General features: G+C 42.0%; 3 protein-coding genes across 4 annotated transcripts; 2 read left to right on the top strand and 1 right to left on the bottom strand.

Annotated features, from left to right (window-relative positions):
- Positions 1-1,036: 1,036 nt before the first annotated feature.
- ap1s2 (adaptor related protein complex 1 subunit sigma 2) lies at positions 1,037-7,772 on the top strand. Its single transcript, XM_053635668.1, has 5 exons — positions 1,037-1,149; positions 4,074-4,256; positions 4,459-4,567; positions 4,656-4,793; positions 6,002-7,772. Exons 2-5 carry the CDS (start codon positions 4,078-4,080, stop codon positions 6,047-6,049), a joined length of 474 nt encoding a protein of 157 aa, XP_053491643.1. The 5' UTR covers positions 1,037-1,149; positions 4,074-4,077; the 3' UTR covers positions 6,050-7,772.
- Positions 7,773-8,631: 859 nt separating this feature from the next.
- zrsr2 (zinc finger (CCCH type), RNA-binding motif and serine/arginine rich 2) lies at positions 8,632-16,432 on the bottom strand. Its single transcript, XM_053635660.1, has 11 exons — positions 16,240-16,432; positions 16,008-16,090; positions 15,794-15,869; positions 15,586-15,700; positions 15,385-15,471; positions 12,524-12,562; positions 12,309-12,424; positions 11,009-11,222; positions 10,869-10,924; positions 10,649-10,758; positions 8,632-9,585 (listed from the first exon to the last, which is right to left on the bottom strand). The coding sequence occupies exons 1-11, from the start codon at positions 16,356-16,358 to the stop codon at positions 8,732-8,734; spliced, it is 1,869 nt and encodes a 622-aa protein (XP_053491635.1). The 5' UTR covers positions 16,359-16,432; the 3' UTR covers positions 8,632-8,731.
- A 47-nt stretch (positions 16,433-16,479) lies between these two features.
- Positions 16,480-26,822, top strand: rbb4l (retinoblastoma binding protein 4, like). Of its 2 annotated transcripts, none has more exons than XM_053635664.1 (12): positions 16,480-16,636; positions 19,649-19,793; positions 20,698-20,843; positions 21,400-21,573; positions 21,973-22,088; positions 22,166-22,326; positions 23,321-23,447; positions 23,602-23,679; positions 25,648-25,724; positions 25,843-25,900; positions 26,019-26,129; positions 26,242-26,822. In XM_053635664.1, the coding sequence occupies exons 1-12, from the start codon at positions 16,621-16,623 to the stop codon at positions 26,308-26,310; spliced, it is 1,278 nt and encodes a 425-aa protein (XP_053491639.1). In that variant the 5' UTR covers positions 16,480-16,620; the 3' UTR covers positions 26,311-26,822. The 2 variants fall into 2 exon arrangements, with proteins under 2 accessions (XP_053491639.1, XP_053491640.1); XM_053635665.1 differs by lacking the exon at positions 16,480-16,636 and adding an exon at positions 18,898-18,918.
- The last annotated feature ends 273 nt before the right edge of the window (positions 26,823-27,095 follow it).

Genomic DNA, 27,095 nt, shown 5'->3' with positions numbered 1-27,095 from the left:
TGCTTTAAGTTAAATTCAATAAATTATAGTTCAATAATATTAAATGTGTATTAATTGCGCCTCCTACTGGCCATGACTTATACTTTAGGAATATAACGTTGTAATTTATATATTTTTCCAATAGGAGGCAGTGTAGAGCTAATAACCACATACCTTTCAATTCTGCCATAAGATACATAAAACGGGTAAAAGATAAGAAAAATGAACGTGTTTATTATTTAAAATGATCCCTGATTGTTTTGGACATTTTCTGGTTATATTTATGGTCCGTGAAACCCAAACCCTGTTTAAACCCTATTGATGAGACTGAGGTGTGGGTGTGATGTAACATTTGTGTATTTAGGAGCAGAGACGGAAATATGTAGTTGTGAAAGGACAGTGTGTTGTAGTTATGTTGAAGTGGTTTGTTAAAAAGTAAGTGTAAAAGACTGAGTCCCGCTGTATTACTCAGGCTGCACGGCAGTGTCTATTCACAGGCGCGATCCCACTACTGATCGGCACGGGGGCTTTGACCTGCTCCGTTCCCGACCTGGGCCGGTTCACCCCTCCTTAGGCGACCTGGTGGTCCCGAGCTCCCTCAGGAGCACCATATCGATACCGAACTTAGTGCGGACACCCGATCGGCATAGCCCACTGCAGCCCAGAACCCCTGAGCTCAAACGATCCGCCAGCCTCAGCCTCCCAGTAGCTTGGATTACAGGCACGCGCCACCGCGCCCGGCGAAAGCCGAAGTGAGCTGAGTCGCTTTTAAACACGAATCTGCTCTGAGCTTCACTCTGTCACCACCTCGTGTCCACAGTGTGAATTGCAGCAAAAAGCTGAAGCAGTTAAAAAAAATAAATGAATTAAATAGCACGACTTTCATGACCACTTTTGCTATTTCCTCAACAGTATGGATTTTCACGAAGGCTCGAAATTGTTAAAACAACAACAACAACGCAGTTAAACACTGAGTTTGTTTATATTACCTGCCCGGTCTGATGTAGCCAGTGACGTGTCTCAGCGATGAGTCTCTCAACCAATGAACAGTTTCATCGCTCTGAATGAAACCGGAGTAACGGGACGCTTCTCTGTGTAGGTTGCAAACCTAGCAGTGTATGCTAACTAACGCTCCGTGTTTACAGATTTGCTCACGATATAACCGTTAAGGTAAGGACTCGATCAGAGTTTACTCGGTAGAACTAGCTAACTAGCTAAAGCACTTCATTAGCATGCTGCTTTAGTTAACCTGCTTCACTGTTAAAGAAAGAAAGATAGAGAGAGGTAGCTGCTGTCCCGGAATATTAGCTAGCTCAAAGCTGAGTGATGAGAAACCGAGTATAAACACGATTTGGACTCTTATAAAGACCATATTAGATTAGAAAAAAGTGTTTATTTAATACTCAAGAGGCTCAGAGGGGGTTTCACACGACCGGATAATAATACTTGGGTGTGTGTTTGTGTGGAATTTTATAAAAGAGGTCTAATGGACAACAAGGGAGTGGCTTTCTGAGGTGAAGATTACAGACAAATACATTATTTAGTTATTTATTTTATTCACAAACACAATTAATCTTCAGATAGACTCGTAATCAATACCTGACTTGCATATAACAGTGTACTATGGGCTTTAAATGACTGACAGTTTTTCTTACTGTGTAGTAAGTGTGATTTTTTTCTTATTGTTTTTGCCTCAAAAGGATAGAAAATGGCTATTCATCCCCTCAGACTTTGCTTTTTCTGATCTGGAAATTGGTATTTTTGAAATTCACCTAGTTTTATTGGCAAATTTGCGTTCACATACAGTCACGGGGGGCAAAAGGTACTGTACATGTGAATCAGAATTAACGTATTTATACTAAAGTTGTATAAAATTAGCCAGGAAAGATTGAGAAGTAAGTAGTTTTTCAGGATTTGCGATTGTATTGTAAATCACTTTCATGAAGCAGGCCCCACCCCGCCCCTAATCTAGTCTCCCATCATGTTCTCGTTGTATTGTCCTTGTCATTGTTCAATGTCCAGTACGTCCTGGCGGAAACGCTCGCCTTGCTCCTCTGAGTACGCTCCGACGTTCTCCATCGAGGATATAGACTTCGAGAGACATCCTGTGGATCACTGTGCCGTAGTTCTTCACCGGTGTCTCAACCAGTTCCATGTAGTTTCCGGCTTTGTGATTGCACAGGAAGCTCCAAACCACTGCGAAAAAGCTGGTCCAAGCCGCTTTCTCCTTCCTAGCGAGCTTCTTGGGGAATTCCTTGCAGTCCAGGATGTTCTTTATCTGTCATCCTTGTCTCAGACAGCTTAGGAAAGACAGTCTTGACGGCACTCGAAGGTTGCCGAATCCTGATCTAGAGCTGTGACAGATTTCTGTTTCCTAAGGCCCAATTTGATGTGAAGTGGTGGCACAACCAATGGCTTCCACCTGACGTTGTTCCTCCGCACCGTGAACTCGGTCTGCTTTGGCCAGTCCCGCTTTTGATAGCGTGCCTTGGTGTCCTTGCTGTCACAAAGACAAAGATAGCAGGGAAAACTTTGTAAAACCGCCTTGGAGACAGGAATGCCACCATTTTGAAATCTCTGATGACCTCCTAGCCGTACTCATCATACTTCAAGGTCTCCAGCAGTGTCTCGATGCTGTTGTAATCCTCTTTGAGGTCAGAAAGAAACAACATATTTGGAAAAACCTGTTTTTTTTTTTGTAGTTTTTTAAAATTCTGACTTTATGTGAACGAAAAGACACATTCGCCTGTTCTCTCCTGGTCATGAAAGCAAAGTTTTACGGGATTAATAGTCATGTTATAAACTTTTGCTGTATAAGCAATTAGGAAATAACACTTACTACCCAGGAACAAAAAATGATTATTACATAGTGTTGTCATTATTATTGTTTTGCTTCTTTTACTTTTATTCCTTTTTATTTTTACCGAATGTTGATTTTCACTTTTAAATTTGTTGACATATTCTTTGACTTATTTATTAATTTTTCTGATTTTGATGATAATGTATTTTATTTGTTTTTTATTTTTATTTTAAATCTCATTCCTTTAAAACACCTTGGGCTGCAAAGATGCTTTACATATATCGTTTGGTTATTACGAGCCATTATTTCATCACTTTTATAGATGGATGGATCGAGAGAGTATTTTGGCATGGGGACAAATTGTCATTTTTTTCAGCTGCTTATTATTTTGTCTCCCAGGACCAGCTGGTATATTTTTCTCCTGTTTGAAGGAAAAAATACATAAAACTTTGTTTCATTGATGTGCATCCACCTTGCATTATTTGCTGTTAACAAATGGCTAGAAGTGTTTTATATAGTAATGTGTTTTACTTTTCTGGAACCAGGATCAATAGCACCACCAATGGTCATAATTAAAAATACACAGAATGGTAGAAAGTAGAGGCTGTGGCTGATTTCTGTCTAGCATAGATTGTGTATTCACTCAGTTTCCATCATATAAAGTGAAATGTAAAATGTCCTGAGACTTTGATTACGAAAACACACATGAAACACCGGAAGGGCCTTTTTTTTTTTTTTTTTTTTTTTGGTATGGTCTGGAGTGTGTTATTTCGCTTATACCACAGTGATCTGCCAACCATTACAATGTTTAATTTGTCAATGCACAAGTCCCTGTGCCTGAGCTGGTACTATAGCAACAATAACATATTAGAACGGGTGCATTAATAATCTATTGTTCGTGTTACAGCCGGAACTACTGTCCGAGTCGTGCTGTTATACAAAAGTAATGCAAACCTTCTGACCAATCAGATTCGAGAATTCAACCGTGCTGTGATTAAGTTCATTAATTGATACTATAACAACCTCAAGGCAGGAAGACTCTCTAGAGATTCTGCACAGACCCCAACAACACCGAGCATTACTGTGAGAACCACACTGGAAAGCTAGAACCATTAACCATCCATAGCACCTTTTTGAAGTGTGCACTTGTTGGAAGAAGCTTAAAACAGCCAAATTCATTCTCCTAATATGCTCTATGATTTTTAAGACTTTAATATTCAAAAACGTGGACTCATCCCTAATAAAGACACAATACACTGGACACGGTAACGGTTCTTCCTGTTATTTTTTCCAGAAAGATGCAGTTCATGCTGCTGTTTAGTCGGCAGGGCAAGCTGCGCTTGCAGAAGTGGTATGTTGCGCTGTCCGACTCCCAAAAGAAGAAGATCTCCCGTGAGGTCATCCAGATGGTGCTGGCCCGCAAACCTAAAATGTGCAGCTTTCTGGAGTGGAGAGACTTAAAAATTGTCTACAAGAGGTAAACGCTATCATTTTTCTCCACTGTCACACAGAAACCACAGGATCTGGATTTGGTGAAATGTGTTATGGGGGTCCTCTTTATGCTTTGAGTCAAACCCACTCAGAAGATCCATTAGGTTATAGCTGGGTTGGTGACCTTGTTACTGTTGCGAAAGTGTATCATGTACTCATGTACGCATTTTATTTTGTTTTCTTTCCAGATATGCCAGTCTGTATTTCTGCTGTGCTGTGGAAGACCAAGAGAATGAACTGATAACCCTCGAGATCATCCACAGATACGTCGAGCTGCTGGACAAGTATTTCGGCAGTGTGAGTCTCGCTCGCTGGTCCTTAGCCGTCTACTCGTGTTTTCTATTTTTCATGTGTCTGTATGTATCTTTCCATCACGTTCTACCAGGTATGCGAGCTGGACATCATCTTCAACTTTGAGAAGGCATACTACATCTTGGATGAGTTTATACTGGGTGGGGAAGCTCAGGAGACGTCAAAAAAGATTGTATTGAAGGCCATTGAACAGGCAGATATGTTGCAAGAGGTGGGGAAAAGCTTCACGCTGTAGGAAAATACACGGTGTGGCCAAAAGTATGTGGACGCTTGATCGTGACACCCATATGTGCTTGTTGAACGTCCTATTTCAAGGGCATGGTATTAATTTGGAGCCCTTATAATAACCGCCACTCTTCTGGGAAGGCTTTCCACCAGATTTTTGGAGTGTGGGTGTGGGGATTTCTGTTCATTCAGCTACAAGAGCATTAGTGAGGTCAGGCAATGATGTCAAGCGAGGAAGCTCGGTGCGCACTAGAGGTCGACCGATCGATCGGTTTTGCCGATTGCTGGAACTGTCGGTTATCTGCGAAAATCCACACCGATGGTTTTCCCGGTCGCGTCCATTGCGGGAGCGGCTGAGAAGGGTCCGCTGTCATCATACGGTACGAGAGCGACCTCTCGAGGTGAATTTTGTTGTTATTTGAAGTGTTTTTTGATTCATTTTAGATGTCTCCATTTTCATTTGGAGTGTTACTTTTTGGTTTAATATGGATGTATATCTTTTGTTTACTTTTATATTTAATCGTTAATATATATTAATATTTATTTCATAAACAAAACGTGCAGTACATGTTCATGGTAGCAATATTTTACTTACGCTTTCATTGAGGTATCAATTTCAAAAACTATCGGTCGTTTAATCGGTTATCCGCAGGTACCGCCCAACTTAGTTATCGGTCCCTGTAAAATCCACTATCGGTCCACCTCTAGTGCACACGGTATTCTAGTCCATCTCAAAGGTGTTCAGTGGGGTTGAGGTCACTTCTCTATGCAGGACACTCAAGTTCTTCCAACACCATCCTTGGAAAACCACGTCTCCATGGAGCTCGCTTTGTGCACAGGCGCATCGTCATACTGGAACAGGTTTGAGTACTCTTAGTACCGGTGAAGGGAAACTGTAGTACTACAGCATACAATGACACTGTGTGCTTCTAGCTTTCTGGCATCAGTTTGGGGAAGAACCACCTATGGGTGTGATGGTCAGGTGTCCGCATACTTTTGGCCATATAGTGCATATCAGCTGCATGCTATTTTATTCTAACGTTATAACATGGTATAGTTTGGTATTTTGTTTATTATAAGTGTTAGACATCATCAATCTGGTACTTTTTATTTGTTTATTTTAAGCAAAAATGACTGCATGGATTTTGTGCGCTAGCAAGTGTGCGTAACTTTTTATACCCTTTTTACATCCAGGAAGCAGAAGCACCGCGCAGTGTACTGGAGGAGATTGGACTCACATAAAACTCCAGAAGTCTGCAAAAGAAGAAGTACCACTTTCCCATCTTCTGCCTTTTCAGTATACGTGTGTCGATCTTCTAATGACGTCACACAAAAACCACAGTACCTGCATTTAGGGGAATATGCAACTCGTTTTTTATTATTATTATTATTATTATTATTATTCTTTCCAGTATTCTTCGATTAATCCATTTTCACTTGCCTTCAGTTCTGATATTGAACAACAGAGCACTCTGTGGATCCAGAACACTAAATCTGCTCGTTATATTATGAGAAATTATTTTCCTGACCTCACTTTGTCTCCTTCACTGCCTTAAGACGCACGTTCCCAATTGGGTTATTAACATTTCAGCTTAAATTTTTACTGGGTATGAACTAGGTGTGTCTGTCTAGGTCACATTAGTACGAAATACTCCTTTTTTTTTTTTGCGATCAAACAACATTTAAGTGGAAAGCTAGATCATAATTATGATGGCACACAAAGTGTTTACTTATTAGTGGACTGTATTCTGTGAAATAAAAGTTACTCGCGCCAGTATTAGAGAAAGTTCTACCGATCAACACTGTAAATGTCGACCACGTGACGCCAGGATTACGGATACGCACGTTCGATCCCCTGATATGCTAAATATGTGTTGTCAAGGTGTTTCATGAATAATTGCTCACTTAGAAGGGTATCCTAGTACCCTTGCGCAAACGTTCGCTCGACTTGTAATAGATGACGCCTATTCTTGCTTCTTGTCCACTGTTCAACATGGCACCGTTATTGAGACTGTACACTGATCTTTAAGATAAAATGCTTAATTGTTACATAAAAAGAAACTAGGGTTATTCCTCCTGGACTGTGTCGTGTCCTGTAGTGCCAGGCTAACTGGTACTTCATAAAATGTTTCCTGCGTTTCAGTTTATTTTCACTACCAAAGAATTTGCCTTTCTCCTGTCTTGTTTGTATCGATTTCTTGATGACACTGTGGTTCACTGCCTAGCCTATCTCTTTGTGGGGGAGGGTGATATGAAAGTCCTCCAAAATAAAATGCAATGTTGTGTCAACAAGAACGTCTCTCACTTTTTTTTCACATCTTCATAAATGGTTATATTTTGTACTACAGTCCGTAATAACCAATCACCGATGTTTTGTTTTGATCCATTGAACACCGTGGATTTGAAATCAAAGGTGTTTTCGAATCTTCAGCTGTCTGGTTTTGCCGAGTCCGTGTCTGCTGTAGCCTCGGATTCCTGTTCTTGGCTGACAGGAGTGGAACCGGATGGCGGCGTCTCCCGCTGTTCTATCTCATCCACCTTAAGGTTCGATGTCTCGTGTGTTGAGATGCTTTTCTGTTGTAAAGAGTGTCTGTTTTAATTCACCGTAGCCTTCGTCAGATCACACCAGTCCGGCCATTCTCCTGGGATTGCTCTCACAAGCAAGGCGTTTCCGCTCACCACGTTGTTTTTGTTTTCTGCACCACTCCGTGTAAACTCTAGAGACTGTTGTGTGTGGAAAAATCCCAGGATGGTTAGTAATAAATACGATCATGTTAAGGAGGAGGAGTTCTCAAACGTTTTGCACCCATTAAACTATAAAACACAATCCACACAACCCCTCAGGAATATAATCCTTAAGTGTTGAAATATTTAATATTTTGGCTATTTATTGGCACTACAGAGCTTTTAATTTCTGAACCTTCCACCCCCCTACCCTCTACCACTGTCACAGAAATGTCAATATGCTTCATGGACCTCTGGGGGTCTCTGGATCACTGCTGTAAATACACCCGAAGTAATTACCCTCCCAGCTGTTTCTGTTCCAGCTGCATTATTAATCCACGACCAAGAGAACCAACAACAGGTACATAGTTTTAGATAGATTCCAGATGGGGTGTTCAATCCGTTCGTCATCAACATGAAGACTAAACGCTAATGTCTATACTGAAACATGATGCTATTGCAAAGTGTTGTAGTAATGGAAAAACGATGTAGTGAAATGACCGAACATATTCAACCACGACTGAAGTAAGACTAAAGTGTAACTCAGAGGAAATCGTTTAAAATATAACGACACTATCTGACTGTATACTATACTAATACTGCCATTTCTTCAGTTTTAATAAAATATACTAGAAGAGACGTGGGTCGGCATAGACTGTGAGACGGAGACTGCGACGTCTCCCGTCACGTCACATGCCGTCAAAACACATCTTTATGCTTGTTAAGATCCAAGTAAAGTATTGATTAATTTCGAATTAATTGCGAATACAGGCTTTGTTGGTCGAGTTTGTATTCAACACGGGTCTTGTTACAAATCAAACATTTCATTAAAACCTCGACCTTCTGTCTAAGCAAATAAACTGCACCCACTTCACTCGAGACAAGGCATTACCAATCTCGTTTTTAGATTTTCCTTTCTTTCCGCAGGACTGAAGTTAATCCAATTTTACGATAGAAATGAAACCTGGGTTCAATTAAGGTTTGGTGCAACTGTGTTCAGAGATAAAAAAAATAAAATAAAAAAAAGTTGTTTAAACCAGACTAAAGCTTAATCTCTGTTCGAAACCATATCATTAAAAAAATAATAATAAAGCTTGGAAAAATGTTAACCACATTTATTTACATATCAAAACTGATAAGAAGAGAGTTTTGTTGAAACCAAAAACTGGAAATACAGCAACGTCTTTTCCTTTTCATTCATCAATCAGGGAAACTTTCAGTAGCAACGCTGGCAGGTGTCGTACGAGTGACTTCAGGTGTACTTGATTTAGTTTCCTCATCATCCTGGAGAGAGACGAGGTTCTCATCGACCTCTGTATCCTCTCCAGCCTTTTCTGTGTTGTGCTTATCTTCGGCTTTTGGTGTTTCTTCATCTTCATCGTCCTCTGACTCTACAGCAGAAGCTGCTGAAGAACTGACGCTGGAGGATTTGCTCCTCTTTCGCTTTTGTTTCTTTTTGCTCTTTTTCTTTTTCTTGCTCTTTTTAGAGCGTTTGTGGAGACGTGAGGAGGTATTCGCGTCTGTCGAGGAAGCGTCGCCAGGTTTTGGGCTTTTGCTCTCACTCTTCCTCTTGATGGAGCGATTTTTGAATCGCTCTTCGGGGTTGTTTGATTCTGATCTCCTGGAAGAGCCCGTTCTCGAGTCTGCACGCAAATGCCGACCTCCGCTCTGAGAATCGGTTTCTCTGCTTCTGCTGCGTGATCTGCGTCTGTCGCGGCTTCTGCTTCTCCTGCCACGGTCGTTTAAGTAAGCTTTTTCCCTTCTCAGGGAGTGATGCGCCCTCCAACTCTCTCTGCTTCTGCTACGACTCCGCCTCCACCTGTGGCTGTGCTCCTCACGACTGTCGCTCCACCGGTCACTCTGTCTACTGCGAGATCGGTCAGGGCTGTGGCCACGCTGTGACTGTGACCTGTGCCGTCCGCTGAAGCCTCCACCACGGTCAGGGGACAAATGGAGGTCACGGTCTGCCTCCCAGAATTCATTACCCGGGTTTTGAAATACGTGGAGGAAGTTACAGTGCTTCCCTTTTGGACACTTATGCCGGTCATAAAGTCCTAAAATAAAAAATAAAAAAATAATAAAAAGTCTTAAAACCAGTGTGGGATATTTTCAGATATTGCTCCTATGTCTAACACATCATCAAACCAATTAAAGTAGAGGTACAGTAATGTACTACTTGCATCTTTTCCTGATTGGTGCTGGACGGCATTAATAACGACGTAGCCTCTCGACTTCATTTAACGTTTGTGGCTATCACACTTGACTTATGCTACAGGCTACTATCTAGTGAATCGTTAGAGTTAACCAGGGTTCAGCAAAATCTGCAGTCCAACTACACCTCAACAACCACACAAAGTACCTGAAACTATCCCAAAGAATTTGGCGATGGGAAAAGGGAGAGACGTTTTTCTTCTTTTTCCTCAGCCTTCGCATGGGAAACAAGTTCACTGTAGTGCACACGCATTTCTGACGTACACACACAAAAAATGCTAACCGCTAAGCCACCGTGCCCCCGCAGACAATTATATTATATTTCATTCAGATTATCTGCTATAAAACAAGATCATGGTGGTTGTACAGTATTTTTAAACGAACCCAATTTGGAGTAAAAATGTGAACCTGGCAACACTGTCAATAATCGTCTTCCCCATTGCACGGGGCAGCGTGGGTCCTGTCCCAATGGGCCTCGAGGTGCAATAATAACTCTATGGAGCTAAACAAATAGCAATTTGACAGATTAAAAAAAAAAATATTATTTTAACGGAATTTAAATTCTATAGGTTTGTGAACGAGGACTTCATGAAGATTAACTTTTGCTGAAAGGCTTTTGTACAGTATATAGTGCCCTTCTTGCACCTATGGACGAGCCACAACTGGCTAGTTCCCAAGACAAAGTAGGCAAATTACACTCCCTGGTTTTTAATGAATTATACCAGAGTAATCTTGACCAAGTCATTAACGTCACTGTTCAGGTCCCCCGAATAATTTGTCAAGAATTGTGCTATTGTTATAAATAAATAATTACTGTAGCAGCTGTAGTTTAAATGCAAACCGTCCTAACAGTGAATGTTTTTCTTCTAGTTAAAAAAATACAAATAAAAAATAAAGGATGCTTACCACATATTGCCGTTTTCCATTTGGTCACCGGAGAGAACTCGCACTGCAGCTGCCTCCCTGCATACCACCGTCCATTGAACATCATAAAAGCCTCTTTGCACTGATCCTCCCTACACACCAAATGCATTTTAACAGTCACGTACCCATCCAATCATACACTGTGACTAACCGTGAAACTGTAACAACCCTACGCAGGATTTGGTTTTTTTTGTCTACTTACGTGTCATACTGCACATAAACATTGCCTCTTAAGTGGGGTTCAAAGTTGCAGCTCACCTGAAACAACGCAAGAAATAGTTTAATGCCCGTCGCCCACTACAGTTTTAACTTCCCCGGGACGTTCCGTTCAGGTTTTATTACCTTGAACTGCACGACTTTGCCCGCGTTCCTGAATTCTGGAAGAACGTCGTCGTAGAAGTCCCGGAACTGCTGCCGCATCTCCTCCTCGCTGAACTCGAGACTTGCGTCTGTGTCGTAGTCGTCACGTCTGCTCTGCTCCATGGCGAAGGTCACGAACATACCCCGGATCATCAGAGTGCTACTTGATGACGGGTGATCGTGTTTTCGGGAGCACCTGTTTATAAACAGACGTTTTCGTTGGAAATATGACGGACATGTGCTGCGTCCCAATTCGACCTACTTATACTACACGCCCTTTTTGTGGAGGAAAAAAAAAGTAAATAATGATAATGAGTGTTTATTGGTCATGTATACATTACTGCACAGTGAAATTCTTTTCTTCGCATACCCCAGCATGTCAGGAGGTTGGGGTCAGAGCGGAGGGTCAGCCATGATACAGCGCCCCCTGGAGTAGAAAGGGTTAAGGGCCTTGCTCAGGGGCCCAACAGTGGCAGCTTGGCAGTGCTCGGGCTCAAACCCCTGACCTACAGCCTTAACCGCCAAGCCACCACTGCCCCACACACTACTGTTGAGTGTGTAGAAAAAGAGTATACGCAAGTACCGGGACATGCTAACACGTCGTGTAAGGGAAGAGAACGTTGTTGCCTAGTTACGCACCCTGACAAGTTAAACAAGCTCCTCGTTGCATTTCAGCTTTTCTTCGTTCATTATTCCTGATATAATGCTTAACATTTACGTCCTTACACTCAAATACCGAAGACGCATCGCCGATGTTACACTCGTCCACCGTGTCTGCAGGCTGAATTCGGCGAAGCAAACCGCCACGATATTCCTCCTCCATCGTGCAAGGAGTTGTGGGCGATATTAGCTGAAAAAAAAAAAATGTCCATGGATCCATACTTCGAAAATAGTAGACCGTCCGGGTACCTTCGCGATCCTCACTACGATTTGGGACACGCCGATTCTAATCTCGGATACTATTTAATAATGATAATGAGTCTTTATTGGTCACATATACGGTAGAGCACAGTGAAAGTGTTTTCTTCGCATACCCCAGCCTGTCAGGAAGCTGGGATACGGCGCCCCTGGAGCAGAGAAGGTTAAGGGCCTGAGTCTTTATTGGCCTGGCAGTGCTGGGGCTTGAACCCCCGACCTTCCGATCAGTAACCCAGAGCTTTAACCGCCAAGCCACCACTAGGACGGGTTTCGGCGGATATTCAGGACGGATAGCAGGCGAATTGGGACGCGTCCGTTTCCTCTTCTTTTTATGAATATTTGACACAACTGTAATGTATCTTACCTGTCTCCAAATCTGCACGCTCCGGTTTTGATGAAAAAGGGGCAGTTTGCCTTGTCCTTTTCTGTCCCGTAATCCAAAGGGGCATCAGGGTTTTTCCAAGAACCTCCGTTTTCCAACTGGAAAACATGCAACCGAAAACAAAAATATGATCTAAACCGTACCTCCAAGCATTCATTCCTGTAAACGTTTCTGCACAAAAAGGTGTTCACGGATACCTGGCTTTCGGCTTGATCCAACAGTTTCTGTCCAGCTTCCTATAAATGGTGCAAACACACAGTATGACTCGTAAAAACCTGCAGTCAGCTACAGATATCTGTTAGCATTAGTTAAGACCGCTGAGTGAACGTGAACGAATTCTGCCAAGTCAGCACATTTTCACTGGCGGCAAAATGAATATGGACAGTGGAAATGTAGGTGGCAAAACATTATTGTTAAACTATTCATCAAAAGATACATTGTCTTCAGATGAAGGAGCTGCCCACAGGCCTGTCACTCTTTCTTTTGTGTGTATCTTAGTTAAGGAAGCAACCATTATTCGTCACAATCAAGACAACCAAAATGACTCTGGAGGCGTACAGTGTGTACAGACAATCACAAATGTAGCTCTTCATTTTTTTCCCCCCCCCATGGAGAAATACATGTATAAATATGCTTGTGCACGTCTTTTACGGAATTACATTTGGGCCAAAAGTACTGAACGTAACTTTTCAAGAAACAACACACACTCTGAAACTGAAAACAGTGAACTCGGGGGCGAAAATTTAACGCGCTCGTCAAATAAACAGCACTCTATGTTAACGGTTTTCTACGCTTCCTTATTGCTAATCATGGTTTATGAACGCGCTGCCAGAGTTTTCGTTTATGCTTCCATTTACGCTCAAGGTTACATTCGCCATTCTGGCACAAATCTCTCACGTGGGCGGGGCCTAACAGCGATTCACTCTCATTGGCTACTGAGATTTGGATCGACAGCTCGAGCGTCCAGCTGAGGAAGAGGATGACGACGCTCTGTGCCGCTCAACTTTAAAAATTAGTCGTATGAGACTACCCAAACGTCAAATATTAATTACGAACGAATATTCTGACTAAGTAAATAAATAATTTCCACGACAAAGTACAAACACTATAACTATACAGAGAACCGCATCCAGAACGCTCTCCAAACTTCACACCACTGAAGTCTCTACGTCCAGGTCAGGGACAGCTGTCCATCCAAATCTCACTAGCCAATGACAGTAAATTGCTGTTAAGCCCCGCCCACATGACAGATGTGTGCCAGAATGTAGCAAAAAGAAAGTTTAGAAAACTATTAACAACGAACGCTGTTGATTTGAAGACCATGTAAAACTTCTGCCACTGTGATTAGTTTCAGAGTGTTTCTCTTCTTTCCCGTTGTATGTTTTTGTTCGTTTCTTGAAAAGTTACGTTCAATACTTTGGCCACAAACTGAATTCCATTTTCTTCCCCTTTCCCCCTATTCCAACAGTTCTGAGAGTGGTTTAGAAACCCAGAGGCGTCAAATTAGTGAACTGGCAAACACAACAAACCAAACAATTCATAATGCATCAACACAGGGAGAGAGGATGGGGTCATTAAGCTTTCCATCACTTTATTTTAACTAAATAATGTGTTAGAAAGAACTGAATTATTAGTAATTTTTTAAAATATTTTTGTTTGGTCCAAGGCGCACCGAATATAAAATATTGTTCCAACTCCTGTCTGGAGCTAGCGATAGATTCTCACGTCTTATCTACAGCAGCTCTATAGTAACTGACCTACCATCTTGCACTGTTAATTAATCCATTGCAGAAGATCCTAATTACATCAGCGTGTCCGCTCTTGAATCAATCCAGACGTGCACAGATGCACGCACATTGCTGTCCTTGATGCCTGCCACTAGGGAAAACTAGGGTGGAAAACTAGCTGAATTCTTGAGAAATGTAACGATTTGCTGGAACGTGGTTCATCCTTGGTGAGAACATTCTGTCCAAAAACCCAAGTGTGTTCTTCACATTATCAGTAATGAGAAACCCTTTCGTCTACTTCAGTCACGACCAACTGAATAAAATACAATAATATACACTCTGTGGTCGGATTAGTATGTAAACCTTGTGTAATCGGTGCACTAGACTACAGCTATTCATTTACTAACTATAGTGCATGAAACTCATCCTCTCTCCCGTCATCACTGGAAAGGAACCACCATGAACCGGATATCACTGGGTGGTGGAGAATTCTCACAGCGGTAACACTGACATGGTGGTGATATTTTAATGGTACAGCGCTGGATCAGCGTTACGTAAGCAACGTTGTTAGGTTACAGACTACAGCTCCTTTTGTTCTATTTACACGTTGTGTTCTTACCAAAGGACTGATTATTAGATAGCTGTGAAGTGTTCTCAGGTCATATTGAGGTGTTTAAAAATTCCTGAGCGTGAATTTTGTAAAGTATGCCAGTGTCTGACATTGCTGTGCTGGGAAAGAATGCGCCACCATCTAAATAATATCCAGGCATCATAGGGTTTTTTTTTTCCTATTGTGGCACCTTCCAGTAAAAGACGAAGTAGAGGATGGTTGACAGATTGAGTTAGTAACTGTGTTCCCGACATGGTGCACCTACAAAGCCTTGCATAAATGTGTCTGTGAATGGGTGTCCCAGATTTGGCTAGAGAACACGCCTAAACAAACAGCATCATAAAGACCACAGAGATATCAAAACAAGTCTGGGACCATGTTTTGGGAAAATGTCAATCATGAAGCATCTTTTTCCATTATTTAAAATGGACCTCAATATTATAGGCTATTTTGTGTAGATTCATGAGATCTAATCCGAGTTAAGTCCATTTTAGTTCCAGGGTGTAACGTTACAAAATGTGGAAAAGTTCAAGAGGGGGTGTATCTCATAAAAAAGGCATAGGTAATGAGTGCAGGTATGAGGTATCTAATAAACCTGGGTGGATATGCATATTTAGAACCTGCTCCATTGGGAAAACATATTGTGCATGTGAAAGCTGAGAGTGAGAGGATATATAGATAATCAGCCTCTTTGACTTTATCCTCCGAATGCAGGGATCACCTCTCTGTCTCTCTTCTCCTGCTGTTTCTGCTCCTGCAGCTCTTTTTCCTTTCTCTGCTGTTCCTCCCATTCCTCCCTGATCCTCCTCTGCAGTGAATAATAAAAAAGAAAACCAGCTTTAACACATCAGTAAAAAAAAAAATACAACCTCAGCAACACCTTCAAAAAAAAAAAAATGTAAAAAATCAAATCCCGCATGACCTCTTCGTCCTCCTTTTTCTTTCGAGCCGCCTCTTCTTTCTCTTTCCTCAGCCTAAATTCCTCTTGAGCGATCCGCTCTCTCTCCAGCCATTCCTGGTGTAAACGCTCTTGCTCTCTGAATATATTGTCAGACACAGAATTTTTCAGTGATGCAGTAATAATAAGCAGCGTGACAGTTGATCATTGAAAGCGTGGACAAACCGCCTACCTCTGCTCTTCGTCCTCATCACCATCATCATCATCATCATCACCATGGTCTTGCTCAGTTTCAAACTGATCAACACCTGCACAGGACCAGGAACATCATTATTTCACTTCATTTAAGGCTTCGGGCTTTTAGATTTACTTTTAGAAAACTTAAAAAGTAACCAAAGTTTACGTTTAACTGAAGTACATGAGGTTAGAAAGGAAGTAAAACATACTAGCACATTCTCTGACTTTAGCAAGAGCTTGACGTTTTCTTCTTCTTCTTTCCCTTTTCAGACAGGCCCGTCGTTGTTTACCACTAAACACACACACACACACAAAAAGAGAAATTAGAAAATGTTATACTACATTATCAGATTATTTTAGGGATAGGCTACGTCCAAAACCACTACTGCCTACTACTAAATAGTCAATGTAGTGGCGACCAGATAGACATCACTCTCAGACCTCAGGGACGCAGATGGCTGGATTTCTGCAGCTTTGTGCTGATTCTCAGAGGAAAGAACAGCAGTCTTAACGGGAAACTGGTCGCTTGTCGAATACTGGCACGGATCTGTTGATAACATTTTAGCACATCACGCTAGCCGTCGAGTTACTACACATTCAGCGAGAAGGAGGTAGCGGCGCAGTATGATGACGTTTCCTCCTGTGGCGCGCTCTAATGTCGTGTCGGTTGCGCATGCGCGTTCGTTCGTGCGCGCAGAGGGTGAAAGAATTCTGGAAAGTTCAGCTGCAGTGAAGTGTAAATATTTCATTTCATGAGTGGTTTATTTTCAGGCGTTGAATCCGGACTTGTTTGAATCTCGGTTCTGCAGGATACACTCCGAAATGGCAGACAAAGAAGGTAAAGTTTGAGCGCGCGCTTTGTTTCCGTTGATGGCTAACTGGCTAACACGCTAAATTTTGGCGGCGGCGTCGGCGCGTTTTTTTTTCTTTTCACTCAATTCTCCAAACCTCCGAGAGCACGGCCTCGGGTATAGAATACTGTAGTGTAGAGGTGTTTAGTTATTCAGCTTTTAGTATGTAATGGCGCCTAAATAAGCGTTAGCGGGAAGCCTGTACCCCGAGTGAGATTTCATATTAGCATCATTCGCTCCTGCTAGTTAATAAAAAGTGAGAGTCATGACTGTGGAGCGTGGAAGCTGGCAGAAGTAAATTATATACAGGTCACATTAAATATAGTAGTTTCTGTATCTTCTGTGAATGTTGTGTGTATTTAGGGTGAGCAGGTGCACTGCACATCATTTTAACTCCTCGTCCCGCATACTGAGAGAGCTGTCCCGCATTTTAATGGTTCATGTTGTTTTTAATTGGAATATATTTTTTAACAATATGTAGACATGGATGCGTTGTTTGACCCGCCTGGTACATGCTCAAATCATACCATTGCGTCCAAACATTACAACATATAGTCAGGCTTTTCTAAAAGCCTGGAGAGTTGAGAAGAGAGAGCAGAGCCGAGGAGAGAGAGTTGAAGAGAGAGGAGAGCCGAGCCGAGGAGAGAGAGTTGAAGAGAGAGCTGAGCCGAGTTGAAGAGAGAGCCGAGCCGAAGAGAGAGAGTTGAAGAGAGAGGAGAGAGAGTTGAAGACAGAGCCGAGTCGAGGAGAGAGAGTTGAAGAGAGAGAGCAGAGGCGAGTTGAAGAGAGAGCAGAGCCGAAGAGAGAGAGTTGAAGAGAGAGAGCCGAGCCAAGCCGAGTTGAAGAGAGAGGAGAGAGAGTTGAAGACAGAGCCGAGTCGAGGAGAGAGAGTTGAAGAGAGAGAGCAGAGGCGAGTTGAAGAGAGAGCAGAGCCGAGGAGAGAGAGCTGAAGAGAGAGCAGAGCCGAGGAGAGAAAGCTGAGTTGAAGAGAGAGCAGAGCCCAGGAGAGAGCGTTGAAGAGAGAGCAGAGCCGAGGAGAGAGAGTTCAAGAGAGAGCAGAGCCGAGGAGAGAACGCTGAGTTGAAGAGAGAGCGTTGAAGAGAGAGCAGAGCCGAGGAGAGAGAGTTCAAGAGGGAGCAGAGCCGAGGAGAGAACGCTGAGTTGAAGAGAGAGCAGAGCCCAGGAGAGAGCGTTGAAGAGAGAGCAGAGCAGAGGAGAGAGAGTTCAAGAGAGAGCAGAGCCGAGGAGAGAACGCTGAGTTGAAGAGAGAGCGTTGAAGAGAGAGCAGAGCCGAGGAGAGAGAGTTCAAGAGGGAGCAGAGCCGAGGAGAGAACGCTGAGTTGAAGAGAGAGCAGAGCCCAGGAGAGAGCGTTGAAGAGAGAGCAGAGCCCAGGAGAGAGAGTTGAAGAGAGAGCAGAGCCGAGGAGAGAACGCTGAGTTGAAGAGAGAGCAGAGCCCAGGAGAGAGCGTTGAAGAGAGAGCAGAGCCCAGGAGAGAGAGTTGAAGGGAGACCAGAGCCGAGGAGAGAGAGCTGTGTTGAAGAGAGAGCAGAGCCGAGGAGAGTGTTGCTACCACACTTGTGTAAAAAAAAAAAAGATATATTTACCAATAGGAGGACGGCATATGAAACTTGCAGGACAGCTCCAAACATGGTAGTGGTGATGGCGAAAGTAAACAAAACACATGGGATTTGAAATAAGAGCGGTTTGTTGAATTGTGGCAGCAGACAGAATGTCTCTAACGTCTTGTCATAATTATATCACGACAGGACAAAAAAGGAACAAATAAGCTGTGACGTATTCCTGGGTGAGGCTGGTGATGGGGGATTCACCGAGTGTCTTCTGCAGTTTGTCAGTTTTTCCTTTTCTCATGCAGGGGAATATGATGTGAAGCGATATGAGGCTCACAAGAACAGGGTGCTAAAAAAATTAAAATAAAAGCGCGGCGTCCAAATCAATCGGACTGTTTTCTGCTGAACCCCAGAGCAGATGGCTTGCTAGTGTGATTTTGGTTTGATGGAAAGATTTGCTTTGAAAATATTTTATTTCACGTCTTTTATTTTGTGCTGTATGTCGTGGTTGGATTTAGTCAGGAGTATAAACGGAAAGAATCAAGCTGAAATATATCTGCTGCTTTCTATACATCTGCTGATATATCTGCAGCAGTTGCCTTTGATGGACTTCAAAATTAGTAGACGGACAGCATTGTGCTCATCATCTCTCGTATCGCAGACGCTGCACTTGTACAGGTGTTCCTAATAAAGTGGGCGGTGAGTGTAACTCGAGTAATACGAAATTCCTATTCGCACCCATCCAGTCACTGTCCGCTTTATTAGGTACAGCTGAACATTCATACAGTTATCCAAACAGCCAATCATGTGGCAGCAGCACAATGCAAAAATCATGCAGATACAGGTGAAGAGCTTCAGGTCATGTTCACATCAAACATCACAATGAAGAAAAAGTCTGGTCTCGGTGACTTTAACCGAGGCTTGGATGTTGCTACCCGAAGGGCTGGTCGTCGTATCATCATATCGGCCACTCCTACTAGGAGCTGTAACGTGTAGTCTCATCAGACCAGCTGTACTTCGCTGACACACGCTAAACTTATCTAGTTAATGTAGCCTGGATCAGTTCACACACTGCCTTCAGCGTGCAAATGATTTAAAATAACGTGATAATTAGGGGGAATATCTTCTAACGCCAGATCTACCCTCTCCTTTTTCTCCTCCAGCATCCTCAGCATCTTCTGTCACGATTAGTTTTCAAACAGAAACCTGTTTCTCACCCTAGCAGCTGGGAGCCAATTAAACGTAATAAAACAAACGAAGAGACGCATTCATGTGACGTTTGGGCCGGGTATACTGTATGTGGAGAAATCGTAACAGTCTTCACTGAACGTTTATAAACATCGTTATATTATATTACGTTGTTGTGTTATATTATATCTGGATGTGGCTACAGTGCTCTGAGTTCATCTGTTTGTTTTTCCCCCGCTAGTGTATGATGATGCCGTAGAGGAGCGGGTAATAAACGAAGAATACAAAATATGGAAGAAAAACACACCGTTTCTCTACGACCTGGTCATGACACACGCTCTCGAATGGCCGAGTCTAACGGTGCAGTGGTTGCCTGATGTGAGCAGGTAAAATAAATAAATAAAAGTGGGGGATTTAAAAAAAAAAAAAAAAAAAAAGACCCTTTTCAAAGTAGCACTTACACCCAGTGCAGTGGTTACAACCGCTAATGTTTCACATGCGTATACAGTAGAGGAAATAAGTATTGGACGCGTCAACATTTTTTTTTTTAGTAAATGTATTTCCAATGACGCTATTCACATGAAATTTTCACCAGACATCAGTATTAACTCAAGAAATCCAGACACACAAAGAATTCACAACAATAAAGTCCATAAATAACGTTATGTGTAATAAAGAGGAATGAGACAGGGAAAAAAGTATTGAACACGCTAACTGAAATGTATTTAATACTCAGTGGAGAAGTCTTTGTTTGTAACAGCAGCTTCAAGACGCTTCCTGTATGAAGAAATTAATGGGCCGCAGTATTCAGGTGTGATTTTGGCTCATTCTTCTAAACATATTGTCTTTAAATCTTGTTCAGTTGGATTCGAGGCAGGTGTCATTCTAACACCTTGATTTCTTTCCTCTGAAACCAATTGAGAGATTCCTTTGCTGTATGTTTTGGATCGTTGTCCTGCTGGAAGCTCCACCCACGTCTCATCTTCATCATCCTGGTGGATGGCAGCAGATTCTTCTCTTCTGCTGATGTCTTGTGAATATTTCATGTGAATAGCCGCATTTGGAAATATATTTACTTAAAAAAAAAAAAAAAAAAAAAAAAATGTTGACGTGTTCAATACTTATTTCCCCCACTGTATATATTTTCCTACCAGATATGTGGAGTAAGATTTGAACTAGTGAAAGTGCCCCAGTCTCTGCAGACCTGTACGTGTTTGAATCGATTCTCCTTGAGCTTCCAAACACTGTTAAAATCTGTGTTTAATTATCCGGGTTTATTCTCTGGTTTAGACCCGAGGGAAAGGATTATGCAGTTCACAGACTGGTGTTGGGAACACACACTTCAGATGAGCAGAACCACCTGGTCGTTGCCAGTGTGCAGATCCCCAACGATGACGCTCAGTTCGATGCGTCTCACTACGACAGCGAAAAAGGAGGTTTGTCTTGCATAAGTCAGATTTTTTTAATATATATGTGTATATAGTGATTGGTCAATTCATGATGTCAGTATTTATCGTAAATGAGACAAATGAACAAAAAAGTTCCTAAATACATGATAGGTTTTACTAGTCAGTTTCATTTATTTTAAATGGAGATGTTTCTTGATTTTAATATTGAATTGGGTTTTTGTTGTGTGTGTGTGTGTGTGTGTGTGTGTGTTTGTGTGTGTTTCTTCAGCAGGTACGTTCACTCCTGAATATTTGGTATAAATCGGAGGTTCACTTCATTACCGAGTGAAACTGCTGGAGGATGTAAAAATCAAGAGTGGAAAATAAATCGTTCTGGTGGTATTAATGATATCTTGACGTATTAGTAGAAACAAGGAACCAAGTTCCCCTTGTTTTGATATTTCTTCTGAAAGAATCATCTATTTAATTCACTTATTTAATGTATGTTGAGTGTAACGTTTGTTGACTCCTAGTTAGGTTACAAACATTTAATGCTCACCACTTCTTTCTCGCGCGCGCTCTCGCACTCTCGCTCTCTCTCTAGAGTTTGGAGGCTTTGGGTCTGTGAGCGGAAAGATTGAGATCGAGATAAAGATCAATCATGAGGGTGAGGTGAACCGGGCGAGGTACATGCCACAGAACCCCTGCATAATCGCCACAAAGACTCCTACATCTGATGTGCTAGTCTTTGACTACACTAAACATCCATCCAAACCAGGTGAGTCAAAGTTTTGCATCATTTAGCCCAGAATACTTTCCTCTATAGTAATAGATATCTCTCTCCCCCCCCCCCCCCCCACTTTATTTTCCTCTTTAGATAAATCAGTAAATTCTCTGATTAATCTCTGATCCAAATTTAATTAACTCATTAATATGCAGCTCAATTCTGTGCTGATTTTATTTGAAAATAAAGCTGTAAATTGGCAGAAGAAATTCTGGTGTAAATGTGAAGAATCGGGTGGAAATAAATAATAGGCTAAATGTTTGAATGAGTGGTGTTTAGGATAAGTAACTCTTGGTGCATTGTTGAGCATGTGTATACTATAGATTTATGTAGCGTGGTGTTCTGACTAGCTTGAAACTTTCTTTTTTTTCTTCTTCTTCTTGTCATCGATAGACCCCAGCGGCGAGTGCAGTCCAGACCTGAGACTCCGAGGCCATCAGAAGGAGGGCTATGGTCTTTCCTGGAACCCCAACCTGAGTGGGAACCTGCTCAGCGCATCAGATGATCATGTGAGTTCTGAATCTCTAGAGCTCGGCTTTAGTAAAGTTCACCTCGGTTAAATGGACTGAACATCGTTTTTCTGCAGACGATCTGTCTATGGGACATCAGCGGATCTCCTAAGGAAGGAAAGATCGTAGATGCCAAGACCATCTTCACAGGCCACACCGCCGTAGTGGAGGACGTGTCCTGGCACCTTCTGCACGAGTCGCTTTTCGGCTCAGTGGCCGACGACCAGAAGCTTATGATGTGAGTACGACTAATCGGATTAGTGTATTAGTATACTATATTTAAAATGTAGCTTCTCAAGGTGCTTTACATTTAAAAAAAAAAGTACTCGTGCTTGGGCACGGTCCAAGGCAGCCGTCGGCAAGGACAATGTCGGGTTGTTTCGAACGCAGAATACGTGTCGAACTGTGGGATTATGGTTGTCTGTACATCATGGATGAAGTCTTTTCAGCAGTTTGCAATGCAAACTGACTTCCTGCTCACATTTCATCAGCAACAAATCACCATATTGTCTGACTCGGAAGTTTAACAGGAAAAAAAAAATCCAGAGAATAACCGTCAATAGATGACGAGACTGTTTGACTGTGTGATTATTTCTTTAAGGGCCCAACCGTGGCTCTTTGGCACACCCTGAAATGTGACTCCGCATTCTCCTGGTCAGCAGCACAAAACCTGAACAGCGCTACTGTATAAACACACACACACGGTCATTACCGCAGTTATTATCGCAATCGCAACGTTAATGAATGAAGTTTATTCTAATAATCACAACTTGGAGCTGAGAGAGCATTACAAAATGAATTCTTTTGAAAAGATTTGATTGGACCCGATAGCCACATGTATGATATAAGGGGCGGCTGTGGTTCAGGTGGTAGAGCCGGTTGTCCACTAATTGTAGGCTTGGAGGTTCGGTTCCCGGCCCACGTGACTCCACATGCCGAAGTGTCCTTGAGTAGGACACTGAACCCCAAGTTGCTCCCGATAGCAAGTTAGCGCCTTGCATGGCAGCTCTGCTACCATTGGGGTGTGTGTGTGAACGGGTGAATGAGACACAGTGTAAAGCGCTTTGGATAAAAGCGCTATATAAGTGCAGACCATTTACCACATAAGGAAAACTATTTTCTTGGTATTTTTATTTTATTTTATTTTTTTTTAATGAAAGCTGTTCCATAAGTACAACGATTGAAAGTCATTTTCAGGATCTAATGAGAAATCGCTTATCGTCTTTTAACAGCTGGGACACGAGATCCAATAACACAGCTAAGCCCAGCCACTCAGTGGATGCTCACACTGCTGAAGTCAACTGCTTGTCCTTCAATCCCTACAGCGAGTTCATCCTAGCCACCGGGTCTGCAGATAAGGTTTCTACAGCACACACACACACCATATTCTACATTAGGTTATATACATGATGTATTTTTTCTGTGTATGTTCTCATACTCCATATCTGCAAAAATCATTATTGAGTGTCCTTGCATGCCTTACATATAGACACACGTGTTTTTATCCCTACAGACTGTGGCCCTGTGGGATCTGCGCAACCTGAAGCTGAAGCTTCACTCTTTCGAGTCACACAAGGATGAAATATTCCAGGTAATACTTTTTTCTGTCTGTCATCCGCAGGAAAGACGCACCATGTTTACATTTACGGCATTTGTAGACGCCCTTATCTGGAGAGACTTACATTTCTCATTTTATACAACTGAGCAGTTCAGGACTAAGGGCCTTGCTCAGGGGCCCAGCAGTGGTAGCGCTGGGATTTAAACTCACAACCTTCTGATCAGCAGTCCAATATCTTAAGCACTGAGCTACCACTGCCCCTGTTTTTATATAAAATACTCGACAGATCAAATGAACAAGTCATTTGTTTCCTGGTGGCCGATCAGTTTTATGAAGCCGGTTGCAGTTGCGCCATCGATGGAATTGAATAGCAGCAAAGTATTTGTCTGTTTAGTAACACCACCTGCGTTTTGTCTTAACGTGTCCTCGTGCAATTAAAGGTTCATTGGAGCCACTTTAATAAATGCTTAGTTTATTTATTTTAAAAACCGGACACTTGGCAAACTCCTTTGCGCACTTTAAGTTTATTTTATTAGGTTAATAAACTTAATTTGAACGCATACAGCTGATTGGAATTGGGTTGGTGTTGTGGTCTATTTTGCAACTTCTGCAATTGTGTGTGTGCTTAAAGGCTATCAACAAATTTGTAGAAGGGAATCCTCTTTATAAGTAACGAGACTAATACTGTATGCAGCTCGGTTTATTTATTATCAGTTAGACAGAAAATAAATTGAGCTGAAGTATAAGGGCTGTGACGCTCCAAGCTGACATTGAAGCACTATTCGGTTCAATGCAATTTATTTATATAGCTCTTTTAACAGTGGACAATTTGGGCTGTGCGTTATGGCAATATATATCGCTATGCTATGGATACATATCGTACAACATTAGAAAATTGACGGATCCGTCTCTATTGATGGATATTTTCCTATGTCGTCTATAATCATTTGTCTGCTACAGAACAGTCACAAATGCATGCGGTTATTTTGTATAGATAATTTACTCATCAGTTTTAGAGAAAACGTAATTGGAGATCGACCGATAATCGGCTTGACCGGTATTTTTCCAGATATTTAAGCATTTTTCCATAATCTGATATCGGTTTTGTAATATCAGATCCACCGATAAGTGGCGGCATCTTGTGGGCGTTTGGAGAATTGCGTGCAGGACCGTAATTGCAGCACTGCATCGTTTTATTTTTTAGATTTGTTTGAATTATTTTTGTGCTGTTTGTTTACCTCATCTACGCTTTTATTTTTAAAAAAAAAGACACTCTAGTAACAGTGCTTTTAATTTTGTTGCACTCTTCAGACCCCTCTAGCTATTGGTGTATAAAAAAAAAAAAAAAAAGAGTTGTTTTATATGCAAGGAGGAAATGATATTGGCAAAATTGTTATAAATTAAATGCTTTGTTCAGTTCGGTGGTGTCAAAAACAGAAGTAAAACAATAAATAAATATCAGTTCTGCATATAAACATGCAAATAATTGGTGTCGGTTACAAAAAAATATCGGTCGCTCTCCAGACGTAACATACAGTGATATTACGTATGGTGATCATCAGAAAGCAGCTTTGCAGAGAATTCTCTGCAAGGGAAAACTCCCCGAGACGACACGAGGAAGCACTAGCTAAGTCTTCTGCGAAAAGTCGCACTTGAATACAGTGTGATACACCGCAACGCCACCGTGCATCCTGTGCCTGTGAGGAAAGATAAAATCGGCTTATTCCATAACCGAAGACGGCAGTAATAGTGCTCGGTGTACGTTAAAAATAGATCCAGGTACAGCAGATGAGCAGAAACAAAGTGAAGGTGTTTAGCTTGATTTACTCGCTTCAGTTTGTCCAACAATGGTTCGCTCGGGTGAACAGCCAATCAGAGAAGTCAGTTCTCCTGGTGCTGACACTGTAGACCACGCCCCATAAACACCACCATCGGTTGGATGCCAGAAGTCCGGTTGTTTGTGTGCATGTCACGGCACTGACAGTAAGTTTCTCGCGGCAGGTTCAGTGGTCTCCTCATAACGAGACGATCCTGGCCTCCAGTGGAACAGACAGGCGACTCAACGTCTGGGACCTGAGGTGAGGCAACATGCTTCGGTCTTCTTCCTTTTTAAATCCATGTATTCAAGTTATACCAGATAGTTTAGTCTCTCTAACATCCTTTGCTCAATTTAATTTGTGCTTGATATGCTTGCAGTAAAATTGGAGAGGAACAGTCTGCTGAGGATGCTGAAGATGGACCTCCAGAACTGCTGGTAAGCCCACAACACGGGTCGTTTATTTTAATCTATTGCTCCCGATTGACTTCTACGGATTTAAAAAAAAATAAAAATTACGAGCTTGAACTCACTTCTGTGTCTGCAACTGTGACAGTTTATTCACGGCGGCCACACGGCGAAGATCTCCGATTTCTCATGGAATCCCAACGAGCCCTGGGTGATCTGCTCCGTTTCTGAAGATAACATTATGCAAGTTTGGCAAATGGTCAGTTCCTGATTTATTATATGCTTTATTATTTCGAAATGCATCCTTCAGAGTTGATATAAAGAGGTCCGCTTTATGAAGATGAAGCTTAACCACTCGTTCCCTCTTTCAGGCTGAAAACATCTACAACGACGAGGAACCAGACACTCCTGCCTCCGAGCTCGAGAGCCAGGCCTCATAACAGCTTCTACCATGTAATCGCAAGGTTCTTTTTTTTTTTTTTTTCCTTTTTCCTCCTCATCGTTACTCTGGTTCTCTTTCATTACAAAGATTCACCCACTCACAATCACTTGGGATGGATCGAGTTATGAAACATCCGCATTTGAGGACGTCATCCAGAGGCCAAAATCCAATTAAACCAGTCTCTCAACTCCTTCGCTTTCCTCAACTATTACTCGGCCTTCGTTAATTTTGTTTACTCTCTAAACTTCTGGTGTGTCAAATGTTTTACTAAAAAAGGCAAGTCATGTTTGGTAGCTCACCATGAGACGTGGTGTGGGAGAATGTTCTGGTGGAGAAAATCGTCTATTGCTTTGAAAATGCACTTGAACGGGCGTTGCTGTCGATTCAATTATCCCCCCCCCCCCACCTCCTCCCCATGCACGAGTCAAAGCAAACCGTTTCCAATCCTTTATACTTTTTTGTGCATAAACCTTATGTCAATTGCAATAAAACTTTTGTAATACCTTTTTACGCGCTTGTTCATTTTCTATTCCTAAAACCGATATTGTATTAGTGATTAATTACAAAATAACGGAGCACGTACAAGTGACCCTAAACATGCCGGTCTCTCTTTGGGGGAACGCCTTCTACGTTAAAGCCATTCTGGGGTTTTGTTTAAAAAAAAAACAAAAAAAAAAACAGTATTCGTGTCTCGCATGTGGTAAATGTTATTCTTTAGGCAATCAGAAACAGCATGCATTTCCCATCCCGTCCCCACGGAGTACATCAGATCAGCTGAAATTG

This window comes from Ictalurus furcatus, chromosome 10 (assembly GCF_023375685.1).
Source record: "Ictalurus furcatus strain D&B chromosome 10, Billie_1.0, whole genome shotgun sequence".
NCBI lineage: Eukaryota > Metazoa > Chordata > Actinopteri > Siluriformes > Ictaluridae > Ictalurus > Ictalurus furcatus.
The sequence above is the reverse complement of the archived record's forward strand: the minus strand, read 5'-3'. Positions and strand labels throughout refer to the sequence as shown.